Source organism: Heterodontus francisci, chromosome X (assembly GCF_036365525.1).
Source record: "Heterodontus francisci isolate sHetFra1 chromosome X, sHetFra1.hap1, whole genome shotgun sequence".
Lineage (NCBI taxonomy): Eukaryota > Metazoa > Chordata > Chondrichthyes > Heterodontiformes > Heterodontidae > Heterodontus > Heterodontus francisci.
The window spans coordinates 15,307,037-15,332,331 of record NC_090421.1 but is presented as its reverse complement, the minus strand read 5'-3'; the positions used below and the strand labels follow the sequence as shown (position 1 = coordinate 15,332,331).

At 43.9% G+C, this 25,295-nt stretch overlaps 1 protein-coding gene across 3 annotated transcripts in view; it reads right to left on the bottom strand.

Moving 5' to 3' along the window:
• Positions 1 to 25,295, bottom strand: part of LOC137358744 (vitamin D3 receptor-like) — a 199,181-nt gene that overhangs the window by 98,669 nt on the left and 75,217 nt on the right. For all 3 annotated transcript variants that reach the window (XM_068025042.1, XM_068025040.1, XM_068025041.1), the window contains one exon: positions 10,898 to 11,028. In XM_068025042.1, the coding sequence (XP_067881143.1) occupies positions 10,898 to 11,028 (131 nt within the window). The remainder of the gene's footprint in view (positions 1 to 10,897; positions 11,029 to 25,295) is intronic.

Here is a 25,295-nt window from a genome sequence, read left to right as displayed (position 1 = left end):
ATCTTGGAGGGTTGTGGGGACTGGAGGAGATTACAGAGGTAGGGAGGGGTGAGGCCACGGAGGGATTTGAAAGTAAGGATAAGAATTTTAAAATCAAGACATTGTTTAACCGGGAGCCCAATGTAGGTCAATGAGCACAGGGATGATAGGGGAACGGGACTTACAGCGGGTTAGGACACGGGCAGAGTTTTGGATGACCTGAAGTTTATGGAGGATGGAAAATGGGAGGCCAACGAGGAGAGTTTTGGAATAGTCAAGTGTAGAGATAACAAAGGCATGAATGAGGGTTTCAGCAGCATGTGAGCCGAGGCAGGGACGAAGTCGGATGATGTTACAGAGGTGGAAATAGGTGGTCTTGGTGATGGCGCGAATATGTGATTGGAAGCTCATCTCGGAGTCAAATATGACACCAAGGTTGCAAACAAGTCTGATTTAGTCTCAGACTGCTGCCAGGGAGAGGGATGGAGTCGGTAGCTAGGGAATGGAGTTTGGAGCGGGAACCGAAAACAATGGCTTCAGTCTTCCCAAAATTTAACTGGAGGAAATTGCTGCTGACCCAATACTGGATGTCGGATAAGCAGTCTGATAATTTAGCAACAGTGGAGGAGTTGAGAGAGCTGGTGATGAGGTAAAACTGGGTGCCGTCAGCATACATGTGAAAATGAACGCTGTACTTTCGGATGATATCGCCGAGGGGCAGCATGTAGATGAGAAATATGAGTGGGCCGAGGATAGATCCTTGGGGGACAACAGAGGTAACGGTGTGGGAGCAGGAAGAGAAGCCATTGCAAGTGACTCTTTGGCTACAATTAGACAGATAAGAATGGAACCAGATGAGAGCAGTGTCACCCAGCTGGAAAACAGTAAAGAGATGTTGGCGGAGGATGTTGTGGTCAACCATCTCAAAGGATGCAGACAGGTCGAGAAGGACGAGGAGGAATAACTTACCTTTGTCGCTGTCATATAGGATGTCATTTGTGATTTTGATAAGAGCTGTTTTGGTACTGTAGCAGGGGCAGAAACCTGACTGGAGGGATTAAAACATGGAGTTCTGGGAAAGATGGGCACGGATTTGGAAGGCGACAGCACATTCAAGGACTTGGAGAAGAAAGGGAGGTTGGAGATGGGGCAGTATTTTGCAAAGATGGTGGGGTCAAGGGTTGTTTTTTTTTTGAGAGGGGTGATGACAGCAGATTTAAAGGAGAGCGGGGGAACACCTGAAGACAGAGAACCATTAACAATATCAGCTATAATGAGGACCAGGAGGGGAAGCTGGGTGGTCAGCAGTTTAGTGGGAATAGGGTTGAGGGAGCAGGAGGTGGGTCTCATGGACAAGATGAACTCCGAGAGGACATGAGGGGAGGTAGGAGAGAAACTAGAGAAAAATGAAAGTTCAGAGCCAGGGTGGGGGAGCCTTAGAGGAAGTTTGGCCAGGTGGTCTAGTGGAGGAAGGGAGGCAGCAGAGCTAGCAGATCAGATAGTCTCGATCTTAGTGACAAAGAAGTCCATGAACTCCACGCACTTATTGTTGGAGGTGAGGGTGGAGGGGACAGGGGAGAGGGGGTTAAGAAGACGGTTTGCAGTAGAGAAAAGAAGCCAGGTGTTATCTTTGCATTCCAGAATGATCCTGAAATAGTGAGTTATTCTAGCAGACGAGAGCAGGACCCAATAGTGTTTTAAGTGGTCCAGTCAGATCTGGCAGTGGATGGATAAACCAGTTGTTCGCCACATCATTTCAAGTCTGCACCCCTTGGACCTAAGGGAGTGGCGATGAGGGCCGTACTGGGGGAATGGCAGGGTGAGAGAATGGGGACTAGGGCTTCAAAGGTGTTGGAGAGGGTGCATCTGAGCAAATCAGTAGCTGCACAAATGTTGTGGTGAACAGAGGGCCAAAGGCTAGACAGTTGTGATTTTGAGAGTGCAGTTGTAAGTGAATTGGGGGATAGTTTTTTCCAGGGACGGATATAGAATGAGGTAGGGTTGGGGTGTGGAAGGGGGATGTGGGTGGAGAGTGATACAAGGAAGTAATCAGAGATGGCCTTATCGCTGATTGATAAGATGGAACTAGCAAGACCATGTGAGATGGGAAGGTCGAGGGGGTGGCCGTGAATATAGGAAGGGGAGTTTTCATAAAGGGAGATTTATGGAAGATAAGAGGGCAGTGAACTCAGAGGAGAGAGAACATGATGAGTTGAGATGGAGGTTGAAATCACCAAGGTTGAGAAGTCATTCGGTGCAGAGGCTGAGGGATGAAAGCAGTGAAGATATTTCAGAAAATTTTTATTGTGCTTGGGAGAGCAGTAGATAACGGTGATTTTGAATGAGAGGTGAGAGGGGTGGAACAAGGCGAGATGCTCAAAGGAGGAGAAAGTGCAGAGTCAGGCCAAGGTGCGATTTGGTGATAAGCGCCATACCGCCACCGCAACAGGCTTGGCAGAGAAAGTGGTGGAAGATATAGCCAGGCAGGGAGGTTTTTAGGGGGAAGGTGACATCACCCCTCAGCACCCCGTTAAGGCCATGATGTTGATGCAATCATCCACAATAAGTTCATGGATGGCAAGGGCCTTGTTCACAAGTGAACAGACATTATGGAGAGAGATGCGTATGGGGGGGGGGGGGGGGTGGGGGTGAGAGCTGATCCACTGGTAGAGTCCACAGGATCAGCAGTGGGAGGGACGAGTTGGACAGGAAGAAGATTGGCAAGATTAGCCCCGAGCGAGCACACTGGGCAGGAATGTCACGAGAGAGTAAGATGGGGCAGTTAGGGTCACTGCTCATAATGAGGTAGGGCCGAGTGCCTCGATGTGCCCCTTGGAGGATGCCAAGAGAAGCACAGGAGGAAGCTGCAGGCTTATCTAAGAGGGAGTCAAGCCTGGGACAGCAGCAAGAGAGCAGGAAGGTCGAGGAGAACGGAAGGGTTGGGGTAGGGAAGCAAGAGGGCAGAGTACCTGAGAGTGAAGAAGTGAAAGGAGGCATGATGATAGAAGAGAGAGGTCCAGGAGGGTTAAAAAGGAAAGTAAAAAAGAGAAAGCAGCCAAAATGAGCACATGAATGGACTCAGGGAAAGCTCAAGTTACATAGAATTGGTTACATGATTATTAGGATACATAAAAACCTGATAGGAAACGGGAAATAGGAAATAGATAGGAGATAATAAGAAGGAGTCCAGAGTTAAAGTCGGAGATCTTATGGTGGTATAACAATGACCTTAGTCGGGTGGAGTCAGCATGGTGCATAGACAAGCTGTTATCCAAGTTCAGAGACAGGTGCAGTGAGTGAAGTCCACAACAACACAAGAAATAGGAGCAGGAGTAGATCATATGGCCATTCAATACGATCATGGCTGATCTTGGGCTTCATTTCCACTTTCCTGTCCATTCCCAATATCCTTTGATTCCCTGCGAGACCAAAAATCTATCTATCCCAGCCTTAAATGTATTCAATGATGGAGCATCCACAGCCCTCTGGGGTAGAGAATTCTAAAGATTCACAACCCTCTGCGTGTAATAATTTCTCCTCATGATTGGCCCCTTACCGAGACTGTGCCCCCGTGTTCTAGATTCCCTGACCAGCGGAAATAATCTCTCAGCTTCTACCCTATCAAGCCCTTTCAGAATCTTGTATGTCTCAATTAGATCGCCTCTCATTCTTCTAAACTCCAGAGAATATAGACCCAATTTACTCAGCTTCTCATCATAGGACAACCCCCTCACCCCAGGGACCAATTTAGTAAAATTCACTGCCCCGCCTCCAGTGCAAGTATATCCTTTCTTAAATGTGGAGACCAAAACTGCGCACAGTATTCCAAGGGCGATCTCACCAAAGCCCTGTACAATATTAGTAAGACTTCTTTATTCCTGTACTCCAATCCCCTTGCAATAAAGGCCAACATGCCATTTGCCTTCCTAATAGCCTGCTACACCTGCTTCTAAACTTTGTGCATTCCTTGTACGAGTCCAGAAGGTGTTTGAGGGTAGAGTATTGGAGGATGGACTGACAGAGGTATTTTCATAGTAATGAAAATCCAGCAGGTGTACAGAGTCAGTTGCAGGATCAGAAAGGTGATGGCAAAGTTGGAGAACACCATCAAATCCAGAAGCAGCAGAGGTTTGCTCTTCAGTGCAGGCGAGTGATTTTCTGGCCAGGAATAGACTGAAGCTGAAAAACCACTATAACCAGAGGCCAGCCACAGGTGCAGCAGAAGACTAAAGTCTCTCAATCACAGTGTCGGTGAGGGAAGAGCTATAAACTGATCAAAGTTACTTTAAAATATTGCAAAAGAGCAGCAGGTCAGGATAGAAGTTGGGTCTTAGAGTATAGCCAGTGTAGTCCAGAGCAGAAGTATCTTCTTGATGATGAGAGAAGTCCAGGAACCTGAAGCCAAGTTTGAGAGAAGATCTAGATCTAGATTTTTTCTGATCTTATTCACAGCTCACAGAGCAAAGACGTGCAGCAGATTAGAGACAGAGGCAGATTCTTAAGGAAAAGGAGTGTCAGTGCTCTGCTCTGCCATGCATACATGTCATGAAATGAACAGGCAAGATGGAGCCTCAGTCACACATGCACAAAATGACAATGAGCCAATAACACATGCACAGAAGTCCCAAAGCAGCAATGAGGAGCAATGACCTTGCATATCAGCAGGAAATAATGAGATCAAAGAACTCAGAATTTTTCTGGTAGTCATGTGTTATGAATTGTCACAGTTTGATGGATGAGGAAACAACTGAAGCTGTTCAAATCATATTTCTCTTTTAAAAAACAAGCAATTAAATTGGTTGGTATGCAGCAGTAGCTGGCTCATGAATGGCTGCTTTAGAAAAAAAAAATATTTAATTGCTGTTTTTTTTGCTGGCGATTGCATGCTTGGCAGCTTTTCCTACTTAGCTAGCAAACAGAGCTGCTTTTGGTTGACATTTGAGTTATTTGAGACATTTACAATTTCCTTTGCCTGATATATACATGATGTTTTTGAGTTGTAATACCACAGGTGCGCATTAGATAGAAGCCTTCATTATATAGATGGATGTAGCTGAATATAGCCTATATGTAGCATTTAAGATGAGCCACAAAACCCAACAATAAATTAGTGTGGTCTAACTCATTTTCAGCGGCCAAGTTTACAAATGCAACCTTAAACAGAAAATTAAAGGCAACAAGTCCCTTAACCACAATACAAAATATGAGATCAAACAAACATTAGAAGATTGCTCACACTACTGTACATTAATGCCAGAGGAAAACTGATTCCACAAAGCACAGCCTTACAGTTTATTGTCTGTCATCTGTTGATTTATCTTTCCGCTTTAAATACTATTGAGAGAGTTTGTTCTATTGCCAACTTTAATTGGCATTATGTAAATTGTTTACAAAGTATAAAACACACCATTTGCGGTTATACTGTGGTTGCCTTTATAGGCACTGATGGCCTTACCCACCTGCCGATGATGCTTTCTTGGATCAGTCACTGATAGACTCTGCCACCCACTCAATAAAGCCCCAACTGGCATCCTTCCCATCACTTTGTCTTATCCTTCTTAAAAAGGAATACAATCATGTTCTCAGCTGCATGATTGCTTTATCAGTTGTCAGTTAAAAAGACCTTCAGGGTCAGATTAACAGGATCATATCCAACACTGCAATACACTGAATCCCATTAAGACAGCAATGTATGGTTCCTGATGGCTCAGTGAACAAATGCATTCTCAGATTGAGTACTGAGCCACAGGACTATGACGGTCTCAGATTCTCTATTCTGTGCTGCGTTAGCTGATGTCAGGCAAAGTGGTGGCGAGTACAAAATAATTAGCCTCTGTGCCCCGGGCTCAGTGGAGTTAAAATAAACACCCAGAGGGGGTTCCTGTTCCTGATTTCTGTCCAGGAACTTCTGCTGTAAAGTGCAGTATGGGGTCATTACGTTTGGACCAGATCAGGCTCAGCCCTCCATGATAAAATACTGAACCCTAACCAAAACTATAAGCGAGCAAGCATGCTCGGAAGCACTTGGGATAAACAGACAGAACAGCAGGTAGACCAAGAAGCTCATGAGCTGGGTGTGCCAGCGAGCAAGCAGACAGGCTGGGACTACTTGCATTTTGTTCCCACTCACTGGGCCTACTGACTGTACTTGTGGTGCTCTATACTGTCAGAGAATTGCAAGTACAAATCTGCAAGCTTACCAAGTAAGAGCTGTACACCACAGCCGAGGCACAGCGCCAAAGCACAATAAAAAGCAAAAAACAGCAGGCAGGGGGGTGCGAGGTCTCTGGATGGGCAGGACTTTAGGTGGGTGGCAGCAGTTCTTTTATTAAATTGCAGATCTCCTGTTGTTCAGAACAGACAGCAAACTCAGAACCAAACAAAGCTCTAGGCCCCGTACAGAGGTTAGGGCTAAGGGGGCAAAATTTAGCATATGCATTTCCAATGTAAGTTAAGAAATATAACAGATAATTGGCAAAACATATTTCAACTTATTTTTGTACATTTGTTATTTGGATATTTGCATGTGCAATTTTGGGTGATCTGATGTGAACTTTTTGTCCAACCCGAATTTAAAATTTACACCTGAACAAGAGAATGGTTGAAAATCTGAAAATCTCTCCTCAGTTCTCGTGACATTAAAATGCAATTTGTCAACGTGCCAGTTAAAGGAAAAACAATTATAAATTTTAAAATTAGAACAAAACCATAAATATAAATATCAAATATGAAAAAAATTCTCTCATTGTAAATAACAAAATGCTTGCCATCAGACCACCAACATACACAATATGCTGCATGGAAGTAGAGTTGTGTTTTGGGATTCATTCGGTAAGGGGAACCATTTGACACACTAATTGTGACTGATATTGCCACTACAACAGGGAAGCTGCATTCTTACATCTGTGGAAATTCCTCTTCAGGTTAATACTACTGAATTGGTCTTGATGAGCTGCTTCTCCTTGAAACTAATTCTGTGAGGACCTTGAACTCATTCAGTCAAATCAAACAATGGTTGGCTTGTCATCAATATTTTATTTGAAGTAGAGAGTCATAAATAGTTGGCTGAGAATTCGTCCTTCCACTAAAAACGGTTCATTAAAGACCGAATACAATTTTAAATAAGGATAAGAAATAGGAGCAGGAGTAGACCATTTGGCCCCTTGAGCCTGCCCCGTCATTCAAAACGATCATGGCCGATCTACCTCACCTCCACTTTCCCGCCTGCTCCCCATATCCCTCAATTTCCCAAAAGACCAAAAATCTGTCTATCTCAGCATTGAATATTTTAGATTAGAGATTAGATTAGAGATACAGCACTGAAACAGGCCCTTCGGCCCACCGAGTCTGTGCCGACCATCAACCACCCATTTATACTAATCCTACACTAATCCCATATTCCTACCAAACATCCCCACCTGTCCCTATATTTCCCTACCACCTACCTATACTAGTGACAATTTATAATGGCCAATTTACCTATCAACCTGCAAGTCTTTTGGCTTGTGGGAGGAAACCGGAGCACCCGGAGAAAACCCACGCAGACACAGGGAGAACTTGCAAACTCCACACAGGCAGTACCCAGAATCGAACCCGGGTCCCTGGAGCTGTGAGGCTTAATATACTTAATGACTGAGCATTCACAACCCTCTGGTGTAGAGAATTCCAAAGATTCACAACCCTCCGAGTGAAGAAATTTCTCCTTCTCTCAGTACTAAATAATTGACCCCTTATCCTGAGACTGTGCCCCCGTGTTCTAGATTCCTCAGCCAGGGGAAACAACCTCTCAGTGTCTACCCTGTCAAGCCCCTTGAGAATCTTATATGTTTCAATGAGATCACCAATTTACTCAGCCTCTCATCAGAGGACAACCCTCTCATCCCAGGAACCAATCCAGTGAACCTTTGCTGTACTGCCTCCACAACAAGTATATCCTGCCTTAAATATGGAGACCAAAACTGTGCACAGTACTCCAGGTGTGGGATCACCAAAGCCCTATATAACTGTAGCAAGACTGTTCATGTATTCCAGTACCCTTACAATGCCGTGTTTGTCACTCACATGGAAACTCAGCTACAAACACTCATGGATTGTCTCTCCCATGCCTGTAACTTGTTCTCCTTGACTATAAGCAACAAGAAAAACGTGGTCATGGGACAAGGTGTTGCCCCGATCACACTAAATAACACCCCAATGGAAGTGGTTAGCAAATTCTGCTACCTTGGGTCCACGGTGACAAACAATCTGTCCCTTGATGCAGAGCTCGATACACATATAGGGAAAGCAGCTACCACCTTTGGCCGACTCACGAAACGCACATGGAATAACACCAAGCTGACCCTTAGGACCAAGCTGATGGTTTATAAGGCCTGTGTTCTCAGCACCTTGCTGTATGGCTGTGAAACATGGGTGACTTACAGCTACCAGGAAAAGAAGCTCAATAATTTCCATAAACAGCAAAATACTGCGGATGCTGGAGCTCTAAAATGAGAACAGAAAGTGCTGGAAATACCCAGCAGGTCTGGCAGCATCTGTGTAGACAGAAACAGAGTTAACGTTTCAGGTCTGAGACCTTTCATCAGAACTGGGAAAGGTTAGAAATGTAATAGGTTTTAAGCAAGTGAAAGGGGTGGGGGGGGGGGGTGGGGGGGTGGGGGGAGTGAAACAAAAAGAACAAAAGGGAAGGTCTATGATAGGACGGACAGCAGGAGAGATTAAATGACAGAGATGTCATGGAACAGAAGGCAAATGGAATGTTCAGTAGTTGTAGTGAAAGACAAAGCATTTGTTCAGAGAGAGTGCTAACGGCAGAATAATGAACAGCTCTGTCCAAACTCAAAAATATGAAAAACAAGTTTAAAACTAGCACATAATTAAAAAATAAAGAATAAAAAAGACATAAAATAATAAATAAAAATCATTGGGCTCATGGTCTGAAGTTATTGAACTCAATATTGAGTCCAGAGGGCTGTAGAGTGCCTAATCGGAAGATGAGGTGCTATTCCTTGAGCTTGCGTTGAGCTTCAGTGGAACGCAGCAGCAGGCTGAGGACAGAAATGTGGGCGTGAGAGCAGGGTGGTGAATTAAAATGGCAAGCAACTGGAAGCTCGGGATCATGCTTGCGGACCGAGCGCAGGTGTTCTGCAAAGCGGTCACCCAATCTGTGTTTGGTCTCTGCAATGTCGAGGAGACCACATTGTGAGTGGCGAATATAGTATACTACATTGAAAGAAGTACAAGTAAATCATTGCTTCACCTGGAAGGAGTGTTTGGGGCCTTGAATGGTGAGGAGAGAGGAAGTAAAAGGGCAGGTATTATACCTCTTGCAATTGCATGGGAAGGTGCCGTGGGAAAGGGAAGAGGTGTGGGAGTGATGGAGGAGTGGACCAAGGTGTTGTGGAGGAAATCATTAATATAGATTGCAAATAGCTGAGGCCCCAGCACTGATCCTTGCAACACTCCATTAGTTACAGTTTGCAAACCTGAAAATGCCCTGTTTATCCTTACTCTCTGCTTCCTGTCCATTAACCAATCTTCCATCCATTCTAATATATTACCCCCAACTCCATGAGCCCTTATCTTGCGTATTAACATTTGGTGCGGCAACTTATCAAATGCCTTTTGGAAATCCAAGAACACTACATCTATTGATTCCCCTTTATCTACCCTACTAGGTATATCCTCAAAAAACTCTAATAAATTTGTCAAGCACGATTTCCCTTTTGTAAACCCATGTTGACTTTGTCTGATCCTACAATGATTTTCTAACTGCATTGTTGAGGCTTCCTTAATAATAGATTCCAGCAGTTTCTTGACAACTGATGTCAGGCTAACTGGCCTGTAGTTTCCTGTTTTCTATCTCCATCCTTTCTTGAATAGTGGTGTTACATTTGCTAACTTCCAAACCGCTGGGACCATTCTAGAACCTAGAGAGTTTTGGAAAATCATAACCAGTGCATCCTCTATCTTTGCAGCTACCTCTTTTAGAGCCCTACGATGTAGGACATCCCCAAAGCCCTCTGCTCAGCTTCTCCTTCCATATTTGAGGCAAACAGCAACCACAGCAATGGCTGTCGCTCACCCTTTAAATCAAGCCCTCTGCTTCCTGTGCCCCATTTCCATCCCCTGCCTGCCACTGCTAATTGGACAGCAAATGTGACTCTGGGCCAATTAAGTTCATTCCCATTAAAATAGCAACGTGTGGGCATTGCCGACGCAGTCCAGGGTCGAGACCAGGAAATGAACGTAACGTCAGGCTTCCAACCCTGGAATTGAAATCCCGCCCCACACATGGAGCAGGAATGATGACAGAAAAATCAGGAACAAGAGGAAACTGTAATTGCTAGTCCGAGGTGCAATATTGCTGCAGATGTGTACAACAGTAAAACTGGCTTGAGTCTGTGTGGCAATATCTGTCATTTTGAAGAGAATATGACTGCATAGTGCAAAACGGCACTACATCCAGTAAACAGATTACTGAAAATGGGGTAATTGTTAGCTCTCAGGTGAGGACTTCTGCCAGTGCATAGAAAAGGTCCTCCTTCCAGATCATAGGGGTCAAAGATCCACCTATGGAATCTGCTCATTGACCAATGAGAAAAGATTGAAAAACCCAAAACTGCAACAAAGGTCAACTGTAATGTCCTTGCTGATATCAACTAACCTAATAGGGATTAGTAATCAAACCCGTCTGTAGAGCTGGATTTCTTCATTAACTAGGAAATCAGGGCATCTTTTTGATTCACAGTGACTGTTAGACAGGATATTCTCGACTTCATCATTATATCCATTGTAACTAAAATATTACGTGCAGTTGATTAGTGGAAATAGTGTGTCTCAAGAAAAAACTAAACTGAGTATTTTTCATTCATAAATTCAGTTTCAAAGTTTCTCCTGTGTTCCAAATGTAATTACTTACATTCTTTCATCATGCCAATATCCTGGCATCGCTTGAGTCTACATGCTTGGCAATGTCTTCTGTTATCCTTTGTAATTGAACAGTTGCCATTAAAAGGACAGGTAAAATTGGCTTTTTTCTTCATGCTTCGCCTGGTGAAGGGAAAAAAAATCAGCGTAGTGACCAAGACCAAGACTATAAATATACAATTACAAAGGACAGGTACAGACCACACAAGTTTCCTTCTTTGAGGACAATTTTACAACAAATGAAAAACAAGATACCAGGCAATCAGAAAACATCAACAATTAGCAAGGCAGTGTGCCATGAAATGTTAGGACAGAAGAAAACAACAGCAACTCCCCACAGAGTTCCCGATTTCAGCTGAGCCATCAAGAGGAGGCAGTAAACAAAACAACTTGGGAAAGGAGGAGAAGCATTCAGTGACCTCAGCTGGGCTGTATGTGTGTGTGAATGAGTGAGTGAGTGACAGGAGCTGTTTGATGTAACTGCACTGTCACCACAGTCAAATAGCCTGCTGACACTTGCTACCCAGGTTCACATTAAGAATGCCCACTTCAACAGCATACTGGAGGGCTACCATCAAGAGTGCCAAAAACTGGGAGCAAACATATATTTGTACTTTTGTGGTAAATCAAATCAAAGTCCTAAAGAAAACTCTCTCTCCATTTGGGCACCGTCCATGAAACGTTTGGGTTCCTGAAATTTGAAGTGCAGCAGTCAGAGTGGACTCCAAACTTCAGAGTCTGAAAACAAACAGCTGGCGACAGAAAGCTATTGTTAGTTGTGACATTTATGCCAGGAAAAAATAATAAGACTTGTAAATTAATAGTAGACATCACCAGCTGGCAAAGATTTAAGCTAATGCCAGGTTTGAATTCCAAGGAACATTCTACCCATAGAATAAACATATCAATGTTCACTGCTTCCAGTTGTTTTTCCACAAATCCAAAAAACAAATTGTGACATCTGTGAAAGAAGACAAGGAACACAGCATCACAGGTGCATTGTCCAGCCCTTTTACTCAAAGACAGACCGGAAGGAATTGCATTTATTTAATGCCTCACCATGCCTCAAAAGTCTCAAAGTTCTTTACAATGAATTAGTTTGAAATGCTTTTACTGCTGGGAATGCAGACTGCAACAAAGATCTGCTGCTCTACTCATCTGACAGACAGACACAACTGGCTTATTCCTGTCAACACAATAAAGTGGTACATCAACACACGAATGCTTAATCTAACTCCTACATGACCAGTTTAACTTCACCTGTTATATATAGGTTAATGCAGGTTTGATTGCAGTAACCAATGACGTTGCATGACAAAAGCAAAGCTGGAGCATTTTATCAATGTCACCTTAGTCACAAGGTATGTTACAAATCACAAGTTCTGGATTAATCTTCCTAGCTTTCCTGTCTCTTCAGCATTTAAGAAGCTTTGGCCTTAGCTCACTGGAAGCATTAATACCTTAGTTTCAGAAGGTTATGGGTTCAAGCCCTACCCTAGAAATTTGAACACATAGTCTAGGCAGACTCTTCAGTACAGTACTGAGGGAGTGCTGTACTGTCTTTCAGATGAGACACTGATCAGGCAGACTTGGCCTCAGCTTAACAACAGTATGATACCAAAGTGTGCCATGGAGTGGTCACAGGTGGAGTCATGCCTGTAAATCTCCATACAGCAACTTATTGATCTTGAGATAGCTGTGGGAGGTATTGAGAAGAAGCTAGATGCTTTTCCAGTGATGGAAAAATTCCACTGTATCTAGCTGGGGGATGGTAATGGCAGATCAGACCTTTTCCCCACCTTTCCAGCAAGAAAAAATGTGTGGCCCGACAACAGGGAGAAACTACTAGCAACTCTGCATAATGCAAATAAATCATATTTCCTGCTGTTAAATGGAAGTGTTATTGTATGAGAGTGTGAGAGAGAGCAAATAAATGAGTGTGAGAGCAAGACGGTGCGAGGGGATGAGAGGGTGCGAGGGGATGAGAGAAAGCAAGCGTGCACTGGAAGGTGAGAGAGCAAGAGTGCACACACAAGGGACAGAGGGCAGTGCGAGAGGGAGGATGCGATGGCAAGAGAGAGTGCAGGTGCGCCCGCGTCCATGCACGAAGGTAAGGGCAAGAAAGAAAGGGAGGGACGGACACAAGGGGAGAGGGTGCAAGGGAGAGCAGAAGAGCGAAAATAATGTTAACTATAAAAGTAGGTAATTTTCATTTTAAAAAATGGCAATAATGATTTGTTCTGTTGACCCTTGAGGTCGGCTGCACTACAGTTGCAAGCATCCAAAAGCCTCCAAGGTCAGAGGGAAATGCCATGCGAAAAGTTCAGCTGAAAGCATTGGAATGCAAGATACCCAAGACGTTGGGCGGTGAAGAGACTTGGATCTTTGCCAATATTTTATGTGCTGTAGCTACTAACCAGTAAACATTATGCAATTTGAATGAGCAACTGTCGGAACACCTCCCCAGTCTTCTAGGAAATTGAATGACATCCAGAAAAGAAGCCAGAGTCGAGACAGTGCCATAAATAATTTGCTGAACAGACGCGCAAGTCTTCCACAGAACATCCTTGAATTTAAGCCAAGCACTGTTACAGTATACTCTGTGACAGGCTCAACTTGCACTAGGCATGATAATAAGCACATAGGAACATGAGTAGGCCATTCAGGCCCTCAAGTCTGTTCTGCCATTCAATCATATCTTGGCTGATCCGTATCCCAACTCCACATTGGCTCTATATTCCTTAGCACTGTTGGCTAGCACAAATTGATCAATCTCTGATTTAAAATTATTACTTGGGCTAATACCTATTGTTTTTTGTGTGAGAGTTCCACACGTCTACCACTCTTTGTGTGAAGAAGTGTTTCCTAACTTCTCTCTTGAATGGCCTGACTCTGATTTTAAGAGAATGCCCCTTTAATCTAGACTCCCCACCAGTGGAAATAGTTTCTCTCTATTTACCCTATCAATTCCTTTCAAAATCTTAAAAACCTTAATCAAGTCACCCCTTTACCTCCTATATTCCAGGGAATACAAGCCTAGTTTATGTAATCTCACTTCAGAATTTAACCCTCGCAGCCTTGGTAACATTCTGCTGAATCTACACTGCACTCCTTCCAAGGACAATATTTCCTTTCTAAGGCGCGATGCCACAAACTGTGCACACATCTGTCCAGATGCAGTCTAACCAGGGCTTTGTACAGCTGTAGTAAAACTTCCTTCCCTTTATATTCTAGCCCTCTAGTCATAAAGACTAACTTTCCATTAGCCCTTGTGGTTATTTTTTATACCTGACCACTACATTTTAGGGATCTGTATACATGTACCCCTAAATTTCTTTGGATCTCCACTGTTCCTAACTTTTCACCATTTAAAAAATACCCTGATCTTTCCTTTTGTGGTCCAAAATTGATGACCTCACACTTACCTGCATTGAAATCCATCTGTCATAGTTTTGCCCACTTACTTAATCTATCAATGTCTCTTTGTAATTTTAAGCTCTCGTCTACAGTACTTACTATGCCCTCAGTCTTTGTGCCATTGGCACACTTGGATATATGGCTCTCCATTGTATTATCTAAGTCATTAATAAATACAGTGAATAGTTTCAGCCCCAGCACAGTCATGTCCTTCCAATTCAAGCACATATCCATTATCTCTACTCTCTGCCAATCTCCTAACCAGGTCAATAATTTGCATCCAATGCAAATCTAATCTATCCGCTTAGCCAAATGGTCAGAACCAAAACCCAAAACACCCCAGTATACTGCAGTTCCAACAGGGACCCCAAATGACTGCCACTTCTGAATTTCCATATACAAGTTCTATCCTTGGGCAAGTGGCAAGCAGACGAGAGGCGCTTCCTGATTTTCTCCAATAATCATTAGGCAATTCACTCCAGGCCAGTCGAGCAGCTGGCAGCTAACGAGTGATCAGAGCAGGTCGCCTGGCCCCCTACTCAGGCAGTGAATGGTACATGCTGGCAGGCGACTGAAAAAAGATGAGGATAATAATAGCAAAAAGGTGAAGACAAGTGAGGGAGGAGAAGTGCTTGTCTTTTCCAATCTCAGGGGTAGGCTCTCAACTGTCAGATAAAAGATACTGCAGAACACAAAAAAAGCTTCTCGGGGTAAATAATGGTAATAAGTACCCTCTACTAGGCTGCCAAATATTAAGAGAGCAGTGATAAATGCAGTGTATCATAAACAGAGTGTAAAGGTTGGGAATTAAGTGAGAGTGGGACACTCTGTTAAGCAGTGGCTGAGTAGGCTCAAACTGAAATTTAGTTTGAGATTTTGAATTCAACTTAGAACTTTAAAAACTGTAAAAGAAACTGCAAGTTAGTTAACATTAACTGCCTGTCAGTGGCAGCACTGAAAGCTAATATGCAGGTGCAGCAAGAAATTAGGAAGGCTAACAGTATGTTAGCCTTTATCACAAGAGGATTTGAGTACAGGAGTAGTGAAGTCTTGCTTCAATTGTATAGACCCTTGGTTAGACCGCACTTGGAGTACTGTGTGCAGTTTTGGTTCCTTTACCTTTGGAAGGATATTATTGCCATAGAGGGAGTGCAACGAAGGTTCACCAGACTAGTTCCCAGGATGGCGGGACTGTCCTATGAAGAGAGATTGGGGAAACTGGGCCTGTTTTCTCTAAAGTTTTGAAGAATGAGAGGTGATCTCATTGAAACATACAAAATACTTAAAGGGACAGACAGGGTAGATGCAGCTAAGATGTTTCCCCTGGTTGGGGAGTCTGGAACCAGGGGACACAATTTCAAGATAAGGGGGAAGCCACTTAGGACAGAGATGAGGAAAAATTTCTTTACTCAGAGGATTGTGAATCTTTGGAATTCTCTACCCCAGAGGGCTGTGGAAACTCAGTCATTGAGTATGTTTAAAGCAGAGATTGACAGATTTCTAAATACCAATGACATAAAGGGATATGGGGATAGTGTGGGAAAAAGGCATTGCAGTGGATGATCAGCCATGATCGTACTGAATGGCGGAGCAGACTCGATGGGCTGAATGGCCTACTCCTGCTCCTATGTTCCTATATTAACAGGCAATCAGCTGTAAGTAATTCAAAAACAGAAAATGCTGGAAATACTCAGCATTTCAGGCAGCATCTGTGAAGAGAGAAACAGAGTTAACGTTTCAGGTCGTGACCTTTCATGGTGCATGGCCAAAGGGAGTGGTAATGTGACAAGTAAAGAAACAAGAGAAGTGTCTAGAGGAGATGCGTCAGATTTTTAGGAGTTAGGGAGGATGTTAAAGAGTAGGACCTCGACGGTAGTAATCTCTGGATTACTCCCAGTACCACATGCTAGTGAGAGTAGAAATAGGAAGATAGGGAGGATCAATGCATGGCTTGAAGCATGGTGCAGGAGGGAGGGCTTCAGATTCTTGGAGCTTTGGGACCAGTTCTAGGGCAGATGGCACCTATTCAAAAGAAACGAGCGGCACCTCAACAGGACTGGGACCAATGTCCTCAAGGGGAAATTCACTAGTGTGGTTGGGGAGGGTTTAAATTAAATTGGCAGGGGGATGGGCACCAGCATATAGAAGCAGGAAAGAGGAATAAAGTGCATAATGAGTGTGTTACACAGTACTAGAAAGGGGTGTAGTTCCGTATTAGATGGGAGCAAACTGAGAAGGACTACGAGGAATGCAAAGACAGGATTATAATGCATGTGCGTAAATGCACAAAATGTGGTAAATAAGGTTGGTGAGCTACAAGCACACATAACAGTGTGGGAATATGATGTAGTGGCAATAACAGAAACGTGGCTTAAAAATGGTGAGGAGTGGCTGTTTAATATACAAGGATATAAAGTGTTCAGAAAAGATAGAGAAGGAAAAAAAGGGAGATGGGGTGACAGTACTGATTAGGGAAGACATTGCAGTGCTGGAAAGGGAGGATGTCCTTGAGGGGGCAAGGACAGAATCCATTTGGTTAGAGTAGAGAAGCAAAAAGGGTATGATTACACTGCTGGGGGTATTCTATCATCCTCCAAATAGTGAGAGAGATAGAGGAGCAAATCTGCAGGGAAATCACAGATGTACAAGAATTATAGAGTGGTGATATTGGGGGACTTTAATTACCCAAATATTGATTGGGATAATTTTAGAGTAAAGGGTATGGAGGGGGAAGAATTTATGAAATGTGTTCAGGAGAACTTCCTTGATCAGTATGTTCTCAGCCCAACTAGAAAGGAGGCATTGCTGGATCTGGTGCTGGGAAATGAGGTGGGCCAAGTGGACCAACTGTCTGTGGGAGAGCACTTGGGTAAGAGTGATCATCGTATCATAAGGTTTACACTAGCAATGCAGGAAAGCAAGGAACGAAATAAGGTAGAACATCCAGATTGGAAGAGGGCTAATTTCAACACGATAAGAAGGGACCTAGCCAGGGTAGAATGGAACCAAAGACTGACAGGAAGAGCTGTATCCGAACAGAGGGTTATCTTCAAGGAAGAGATGCTTTGGGTACAGGCCAGGTACATTCCAACAAAGGTGAAAAGTAAGGGAACCAAAAACAGGGCTCCTTGGATGACGAGGGAGATAGAAATGATGATGAAACAAAGAAAAAGAGGGTATATGATGCATGTTAGGTGAATTCTTTAAGTGAGAACCAGGCCATATACAATAAATTCAGAGGGGAGGTGAAGGGGAACATAAGACTGCAAAGAGAGAACATGAGAATAGAATGGGAGTCAACATAAAAAGGAACCCAAAAATCTTCTACCAGCATGTAGATAGTAAGTGGGTAGTAAGAGGTGGAGTGGAGCCTATTAGGGACAAAGAGGGCAATATATGCTTCGAGGCGCAGGGCAAGGCTAATATACTTAATGAGTTTCATTACATGTTCATTCAAAGCAAATATACAGGTGTAAAAGTATGGTGAGTTTGTTTTTTTTAAATTGCCTACTTGACAATTCAGCATAGCGGTGCCTCATCAGACCCCTTTCCAATCCTGAGTGGTGTGAAACAGGGCTGTGTTCTCGCACCTACACTGTTTGGGATCTTCTTCTCCCTGCTGCTCTCACATGCGTTCAAGTCTTCAGAAGAAGGAATTTTCCTCCACACAAGATCAGGTAGCAGGTTGTTCAACCTTGCCTGTCTTAGAGCGAAGACCAAAGTACGGAAAGTCCTCATCAGGGAACTCCTCTTTGCTGACGATGCTGCATTAACATCTCACACTGAAGAGTGTCTGCAGATACTCATCGACAGGTTTGCGGCTGCCTGCAATGAATTTGGCCGAACTATCAGCCTCAAGAAAATGAACATCATGGGACAGGACGTCAGAAATGCCCCATCCATCAATATCGGCGACCACGCTCTGGAAGTGGTTCAAGAGATCACCTACCTAGGCTCAACTATCACCAGTAACCTGTCTCTCGATGCAGAATTAAACAAACGCATGGGAAAGGCTTCCTCTGCTATGTCCAGACTGGCCAAGAGAGTGTGGGAAAATGGCGCAAAGACACAGAACACAAAAGTCCAAGTGTATCAGGCCTGTGTTCTCAGTACCTTGCTCTACGGCAGCGAGGCCTGGACAACGTACGTCAGCCAAGAGCGACATCTCAACTCATTCCATCTTCGCTGCCTCCGGAGAATCCTTGGCATCAGGTGGCAGGACCGTATCTCCAATGCAGAAGTCCTCGAGGCGGCCAACATCCCCAGCATATATACCCTACTAAACCAGCGGCGCCTGAGATGGCTTGGCCATGTGAGCCGCATGGAAGATGGCAGGATCCCCAAGGACACATTGTACAGTGAGCTCGCCACTGGTACCAGACCCACCAGCCGTCCATGTCTCCGCTTTAAAGATGTCTGCAAACGCGACATGAAGTCCTGTGACATTGACCACAAGTCATGGGAGTCAGTTGTCAGTGATCGCCAGAGCTGGCGGGCAACCATAAAGGCGGGGCTAAAGCGTGGCGAGTCGAAGAGACTTAGCATTTGGCAGGAAAAAAGACAGAAGCGCAAGGAGAGAGCCAACTGTGTAACAGCCCCGACAACCGATTTTATCTGCAGCACCTGTGGAAGAGCCTGTCACTCTAGAATTGGCCTTTATAGCCACTCCAGGTGCTGCTTCACAAACCACCGACCACCTCCAGGCGCTTACCCATTGTCTCTCAAGGCAAGGAGGCCAAAGAGAAGAGACTTGACAAAACATTAAAATATTTTACTGAAGTGGAATCAGCTATGTATTGTTGCTCAAAAATTCTGTCCAGCACTACCTTTTTGGGCCAGTAGCAACCATTTCATACTTCACTCCCACAACTTGGAGAAGTGTTTGTATAAATTTGAATTTGGAATTTAGCCTTTAATGATTGTATATGAACCATAGAAGACCTGAATTAAGGCATTTTGTACTAAGAAGATTTAAAACAGATTTGGAAAAATTCTTGTATTGTAAACTAAGGGCAAAGTTTTAACTGTTTCATGATTTTAAAAATCTTTTTCTTTTGGGCCTCCTTATCTCGAGAGACAATGGATACGCGCCTGGAGGTGGTCAGTGGTTTGTGAAGCAGCGCCTGGAGTGGCTATAAAGGCCAATTCTGGAGTGACAGGCTCTTCCACAGGTGCTGCAGAGAAATTTGTTTGTCGGGGCTGTTGCACAGTTGGCTCTCCCCTGCGCCTCTGTCTTTTTTCCTGCCAACTACTAAGTCTCTTCGACTCGCCACAATTTAGCCCTGTCTTTATGGCTGCCCGCCAGCTCTGACGAATGCTGGCAACTGACTCCCACGACTTGTGATCAATGTCACACGATTTCATGTCGCGTTTGCAGACGTCTTTATAGCGGAGACATGGACGGCCGGTGGGTCTGATACCAGTGGCGAGCTCGCTGTACAATGTGTCTTTGGGGATCCTGCCATCTTCCATGCGGCTCACATGGCCAAGCCATCTCAAGCGCCGCTAACTCAGTAGTGTGTATAAGCTGGGGGTGTTGGCCGCTTCAAGGACTTCTGTGTTGGAGATATAGTCCTGCCACCTGATGCCAAGTATTCTCCGAAGGCAGCGAAGATGGAATGAATTGAGACGTCGCTCTTGGCTGGCATACGTTGTCCAGGCCTCGCTGCCATAGAGCAAGGTACTGAGGACACAGGCCTGATACACTCGGACTTTTGTTTACTAATCTTTAAAAAACCATTAGTAAAGATTATGGACCTGAAATGTTAACTCTGTTTCTTTCTCCACAAATGCTGCAAGACCTGCTGAGTATTTCCAGCATTTTCTGTTTTTATAAAGAGAGGTAAACAGGCAGTGAAGACTTTGTGGGTAGAATTAAGAAATAGAAAAGAATTTAAGACTGCAGTGGGAGTTTTGTATAGGCACCCTGGTAGCAACTGTGAAGTTGTAGAATGTATAAACGCAGAGATTAGACAAGCATGTAGTAAAGGCAGAGTGGTTTTAATGGGGATTTTAACTTTCATATAGATTGGGATGAGCAGACTAGCTCATGTCAGAAAGGTGGTGAATTTCTTGAGTGTGTTCAGGATAGTTTTCTGCAAAACTATGTCCTTGAACCAACGAGCGGGCAGGCCATATTAGGTTTAGTAATGAGTAATGAGCCAGATTTAGTTAACAGCTTAATGGTGTGTGAATCTTTATCTAAATAGCAATCATATGATTGCTTTCAATGTATTGTTTGAAAAGGAGAAATGGGAAACAGCTATTAAGATTCTAAATTTAGATAAGGCTGATTTCAATTCCATGCGACAGAGATGGTGTTCAAAAAAGAATGTGATGCAAAATAAGTTTATACCCTGAAGGGGCAAGAGCTCTACTTTCCAGAAAAAAAAGCCATGGATGACTAAAGAGGTTAGAGACAATATAAAACTAAAAGAAAAGCATGCGAAAATGCAAAACCTAGGAGAGATCCTGGCATCTAGGAGAGATACAACAGCAGCAAAGGGTGACAAAATAGGTAGTAAGAGCGATAAAAAGGAGTATGAAAAGAAACTTGCAAGGTATATTCAAACAGTGGAGGTCCAAAGAGATTTGATGGTCCATGTACATTGACATTTAAATGTCATAGACAGGCACAGAACATAATCAAAAAGGCTAATGGAATGATGGCCTTTCTACAGAACATAGAAAAATAGGAGCAGGAGTAGGTCATTCGGCCCTTCGAGCCTGCACCGCCATTCATTACGATCATGGCTGATCATCGAACTCAGTAACCTGTTCCGACTTTCTCCCTTGTCCCTTGATCCCCTTAGCCCCAAGAACTATATCTAACTCTTTCTTGAATATATTTAATGATTTGGCTTCAACTGCTTTCTGTGGTAGAGAATTCTACAGGTTCACCACTCTCTGGGTGAAGAAATCCCTCCTCATCTCAGTCCTAAATGGTTTACCCCTTATCCTTAGACTGTGACCCCTGATCCTGGACTCCCCTGCCATCAGGAACATCCTTCCTGCATCTAGTCTGTCCAGTCCTGTTAGAATTTTGTAGGTTTCTATGAGATCCCCTCTCATTCTTCTAAACTTTAGCAAATACAAGCCTAATCGACCCAATCTCTCTTCATACATCAGTCCTGCCATCCCAGGAATCAGTCTGGTGAACCTTCACTGCACTACCTCCATAGCAAGAACATCCTTCCTCAGATAAGGAGACCAAAACTGCACACAATACTCAAGGTGTGGTCTCACCAAGGCCTTGTATAATTGCAGCAAGACATCCTTGCTCCTGTACTCAAATCCTCTCTCTATGAAGGCCAACATACCATTTGCCTTCTTAACTGCCTGCTGCACCTGCATGCTTACTTTCAGCGACTGGTGCACAAGGACACCCAGGTCTCGTTGCACCTCCCCCTTTCCCAATCTATCACCGTTCTATCTGGAGGACTATAATACAAGGGGGTGAAAGTTATGCTTTAGCGACACAAAGCCTTGGTTAGGCCACACCAGGAGTACTGTCAACAGTTCCGGGAACTACACCTTAGGAAGGATATATTGGCCTTGGAGGGAGTGCAGTGTAGATTAACTAGAATAATTATTTGGACTCCAAGGGTTAAATTACAAGGAGAGATTACACAACCTAGGATTACATTCCCTGAAATTTAGAAGGTTAAGGGGTGATTTGATCAACATTTTCAAGCTATGAAGGGGAACAGATAGAGTAGATAGGGCAGTCTAAGACTCAGGGGCATAGTTTAAAAATTAGAGCCAGACCTTTCAGGAGCAGAGTTAGGAAACACTTCTACACACAAAGGGTGGTAGAAGATTGGAATTCTCTTCTGCAAACGACAATTGGTGCTAGATCAATTGTTAATTTTAAATCGGATTGATAGAGTTTTGTTAAGCAAAGGTATTAAGGGAGATGAGACAAAGGTGAGTACAGAGAGTTAGACTGTAGATCAGCCATAATCTCATTGAATGGCAGAACAGGCTCCAGGGGCTAAATTGCTTACTCTATGTTCCTTTTTCACCAAGACTTGGGGCTGAATTTTATTCTGCCGCTGCCGGGAGCGGTGGTGGGTGAAAAAAATGGTGGCCCGTACACAAGGGCTGTACGCCGCCATGCCACCGCAATCGAACACACGGTGGCTCAAGATAACACGCCAGTTGGGCAACCCCCCCAAATCATGTGGACGGGGTGGGCCCTCTAACGCCGGCAATGGTGTCAGCTGCCTGTGTGCTTTTTTAAAGGGCAACCAGCCCTTCCAAGTCATTTAAATTTTTAAAGGGCTACCCCCCCCCGCAATGTACCACCGATAAATCTATTGCCCCTTTCCCCACCCCAATAACAATTAAATTCAACATTTGCCCTCTTCCCCCCCAAAATGCTTACCTTCAACATTTGATCTTTTCCCCCACCCCCCAAACCGATCAAAGTGCAGAGATCTTCCCTTCCCATCCTCCGCTACACTAGTAATTTGCATTAGAGCTCATTTCTCACCACCCCCAACCTCACAGCACTAAAAATCATAAGTGCCCCCTTTCCCCACCACGGTGACGCCTGCTTTTCCTGGAAGAGAAAGTGAAGTCACGAGTGCCGACCACTGCTCGGATGATTGTGGCCCAAAGGTAAGATCGCTGTTGATTTTATTTAAATGTATTAATTTCATTAAGTTTTTTATTCTTTCATGGGATGTGGGAATCGTTGGCAAGGCCAGCATTTATTGCCCTTCCCTAATTGCCCTTGAACTGAGTGGTTTGCTCGGCCATTTCAGAAGGCAGTTCAGAGTCAACCACATTGCTGTGGGTCTGGAGTCACATGGAGGCCAGACCAGGTAGGGACGGCAGATTTCCTTCCCTAAAGGACATTAGTGAACCTGATGAGTTTTTACGACAATCAATGATAGTTTCATGGCACCATTACTGAGACTAGCTTTCAATTTCAGATTTTTAATTAACTGAATTTTAATTCCACCAGCTGCCGTGGTGGGGTTTGAACCTGTGTCCCCAGGGCATTAGGCCTAGGCCTCTGGATTAATCTGGGTCCCGTCGCCCAGCAGCAGGGGGGCCGCCATGGAGCCTCGCTGCTGCCGGGAAGGTCGGGACCACACTTCCGGTGTTGGCTCCATGGCGGGCTGCAGCTGGAACGATCTTCCAGCCCCACCCCCCACCCCGCCATGGAGCTTGATGTCGGGAGCTCAGTAAAATCCCGGCCTTAGAATCAGCATGTTAATGGATCTTATTACCACACCTTTAAAAATGTTTTAACAGTGGGGAAGATCAGCTCTGATTCAGGTATCATAACTGTATATTGAATGGTATACAATTGCTGTCAAAATGGCAACATTCAGTACTTGTCTTAATCATCAGAGGTGGCAAGCAACTCCAACATACTGCTCATGAACTCATGATCCTATTCAGGGCATTACTGATCTGAAGACAGGCAGTTAGGGAGGGAATTAGTTTGCGCTGCACTTGCATCTCTCCGTTTCACAACAGCATTGGAGGGCTAATCCAGCAATTTACCCTGTCAGCTTGGGAGGGTAAAGGGAGAGCAAAGGAAGGGAAAGTGGATAAAAATGAAACAAGGAGGTCATATAATACATAGTTTAAAGTGTGTAGGTTATCTGGCTGATGACACGCTTTCCCAGGGCGTGGCAGCTTCAGATTGGCTCCTAGGCCTGTCCAAAATTGGAACTCCCATTAAGATGAATGGGGCTTGTTCCAAGATGGAGGTGGTTCCTCCCCATCAGTGGCAGCATTGGAACAGCACTGGGGAACAAAATCTGAATCACAGGGTTGCTATCATGCAGGAAACTTGATGTTTTCTTTTTAACAAGAGCAGACATAATTATTTTATATTTTTAGATGTGGGAGAGTACTTTGCATCTCTAGCACCTCCTTGTCTGCCCTTCCCCTTTAATTCAATTATATAATGGGATATTAATACAGATAGTTGATCTTTGATTTTGTGACTTTCCTTGGAAAACCATCATTAGAGTGTATCTATAATTACAGACTTTTTTTTTGGTTTAGTTATCTATTTACCTTTATTGGTATCACCATGCCAGGTACCATTCCCAGATGAGAGATGGGCAGGCAACCTGCTTGTAGTCCTCTGTCATTGTCACCCTGTTACCAGCTATAAAGGGAATCCACAATGGCAGCCCAGAGTAACTTCCACATTGACTCACTACCTGTTCCATGAGGAACACCAAACCTGTGCTTGGCAACTCCAATGTCAGGAGTTTACTATTTGAAGATTACAGCTATGATTCTGAACATTACCACTCCATGACAAAGCATGCTGGAGCTCAAACACACTGTGCCAAATAATACCCTGTTACCAATATTGTACAGCAATGCTGGTGTGTAACTCACAATCAATAAGAGAGAAAATGATAATTTTTTGACAATTATTCAATATTAGATTTACTTATTAACTTAGAGAACTACTGCTTTTGCATCTCCCCAGATCAAGCCATTTAACTTGTGTTATGACACTGTAGTTTTTTTTTCTGGAAGAATGCGGTGTGCCTTTAAGGCTGGAAAGGGAGCAGTACTGCTTTAAGGCAGCAAGCTCCAAAGACTAAGTCAAAGAATGCATTCTCGTTGCGTGGGATACAGCCACTTGGAGACTGTGATTCAAACAGTGCATTCTCGTTGCCCGCGATACAGCCAATCAGGACCAGAGATCAAGAGATACATTGTTACAATTTAATTTTGAACTGGCTTAGAGTGGAAACAGACTGTTCTAACTCACTGAGAAACAGACAGACAGCTGTGTATTAGCACCTGAAAGGAGAGCTCTCAGACCGCTTAAACTGAAGGAAGAGAATTTAGTCTGTTTATTTATTATTCTCCCTCAAAATTCTAAAAGATCAAGCCAAAACAGAGATCACTGATAATTTAAACTGAAGGAAGGGAAATTAGACTGTGACAATCTTTTATCCCTCAAAAATTCTAAAGCCAAATTTTTT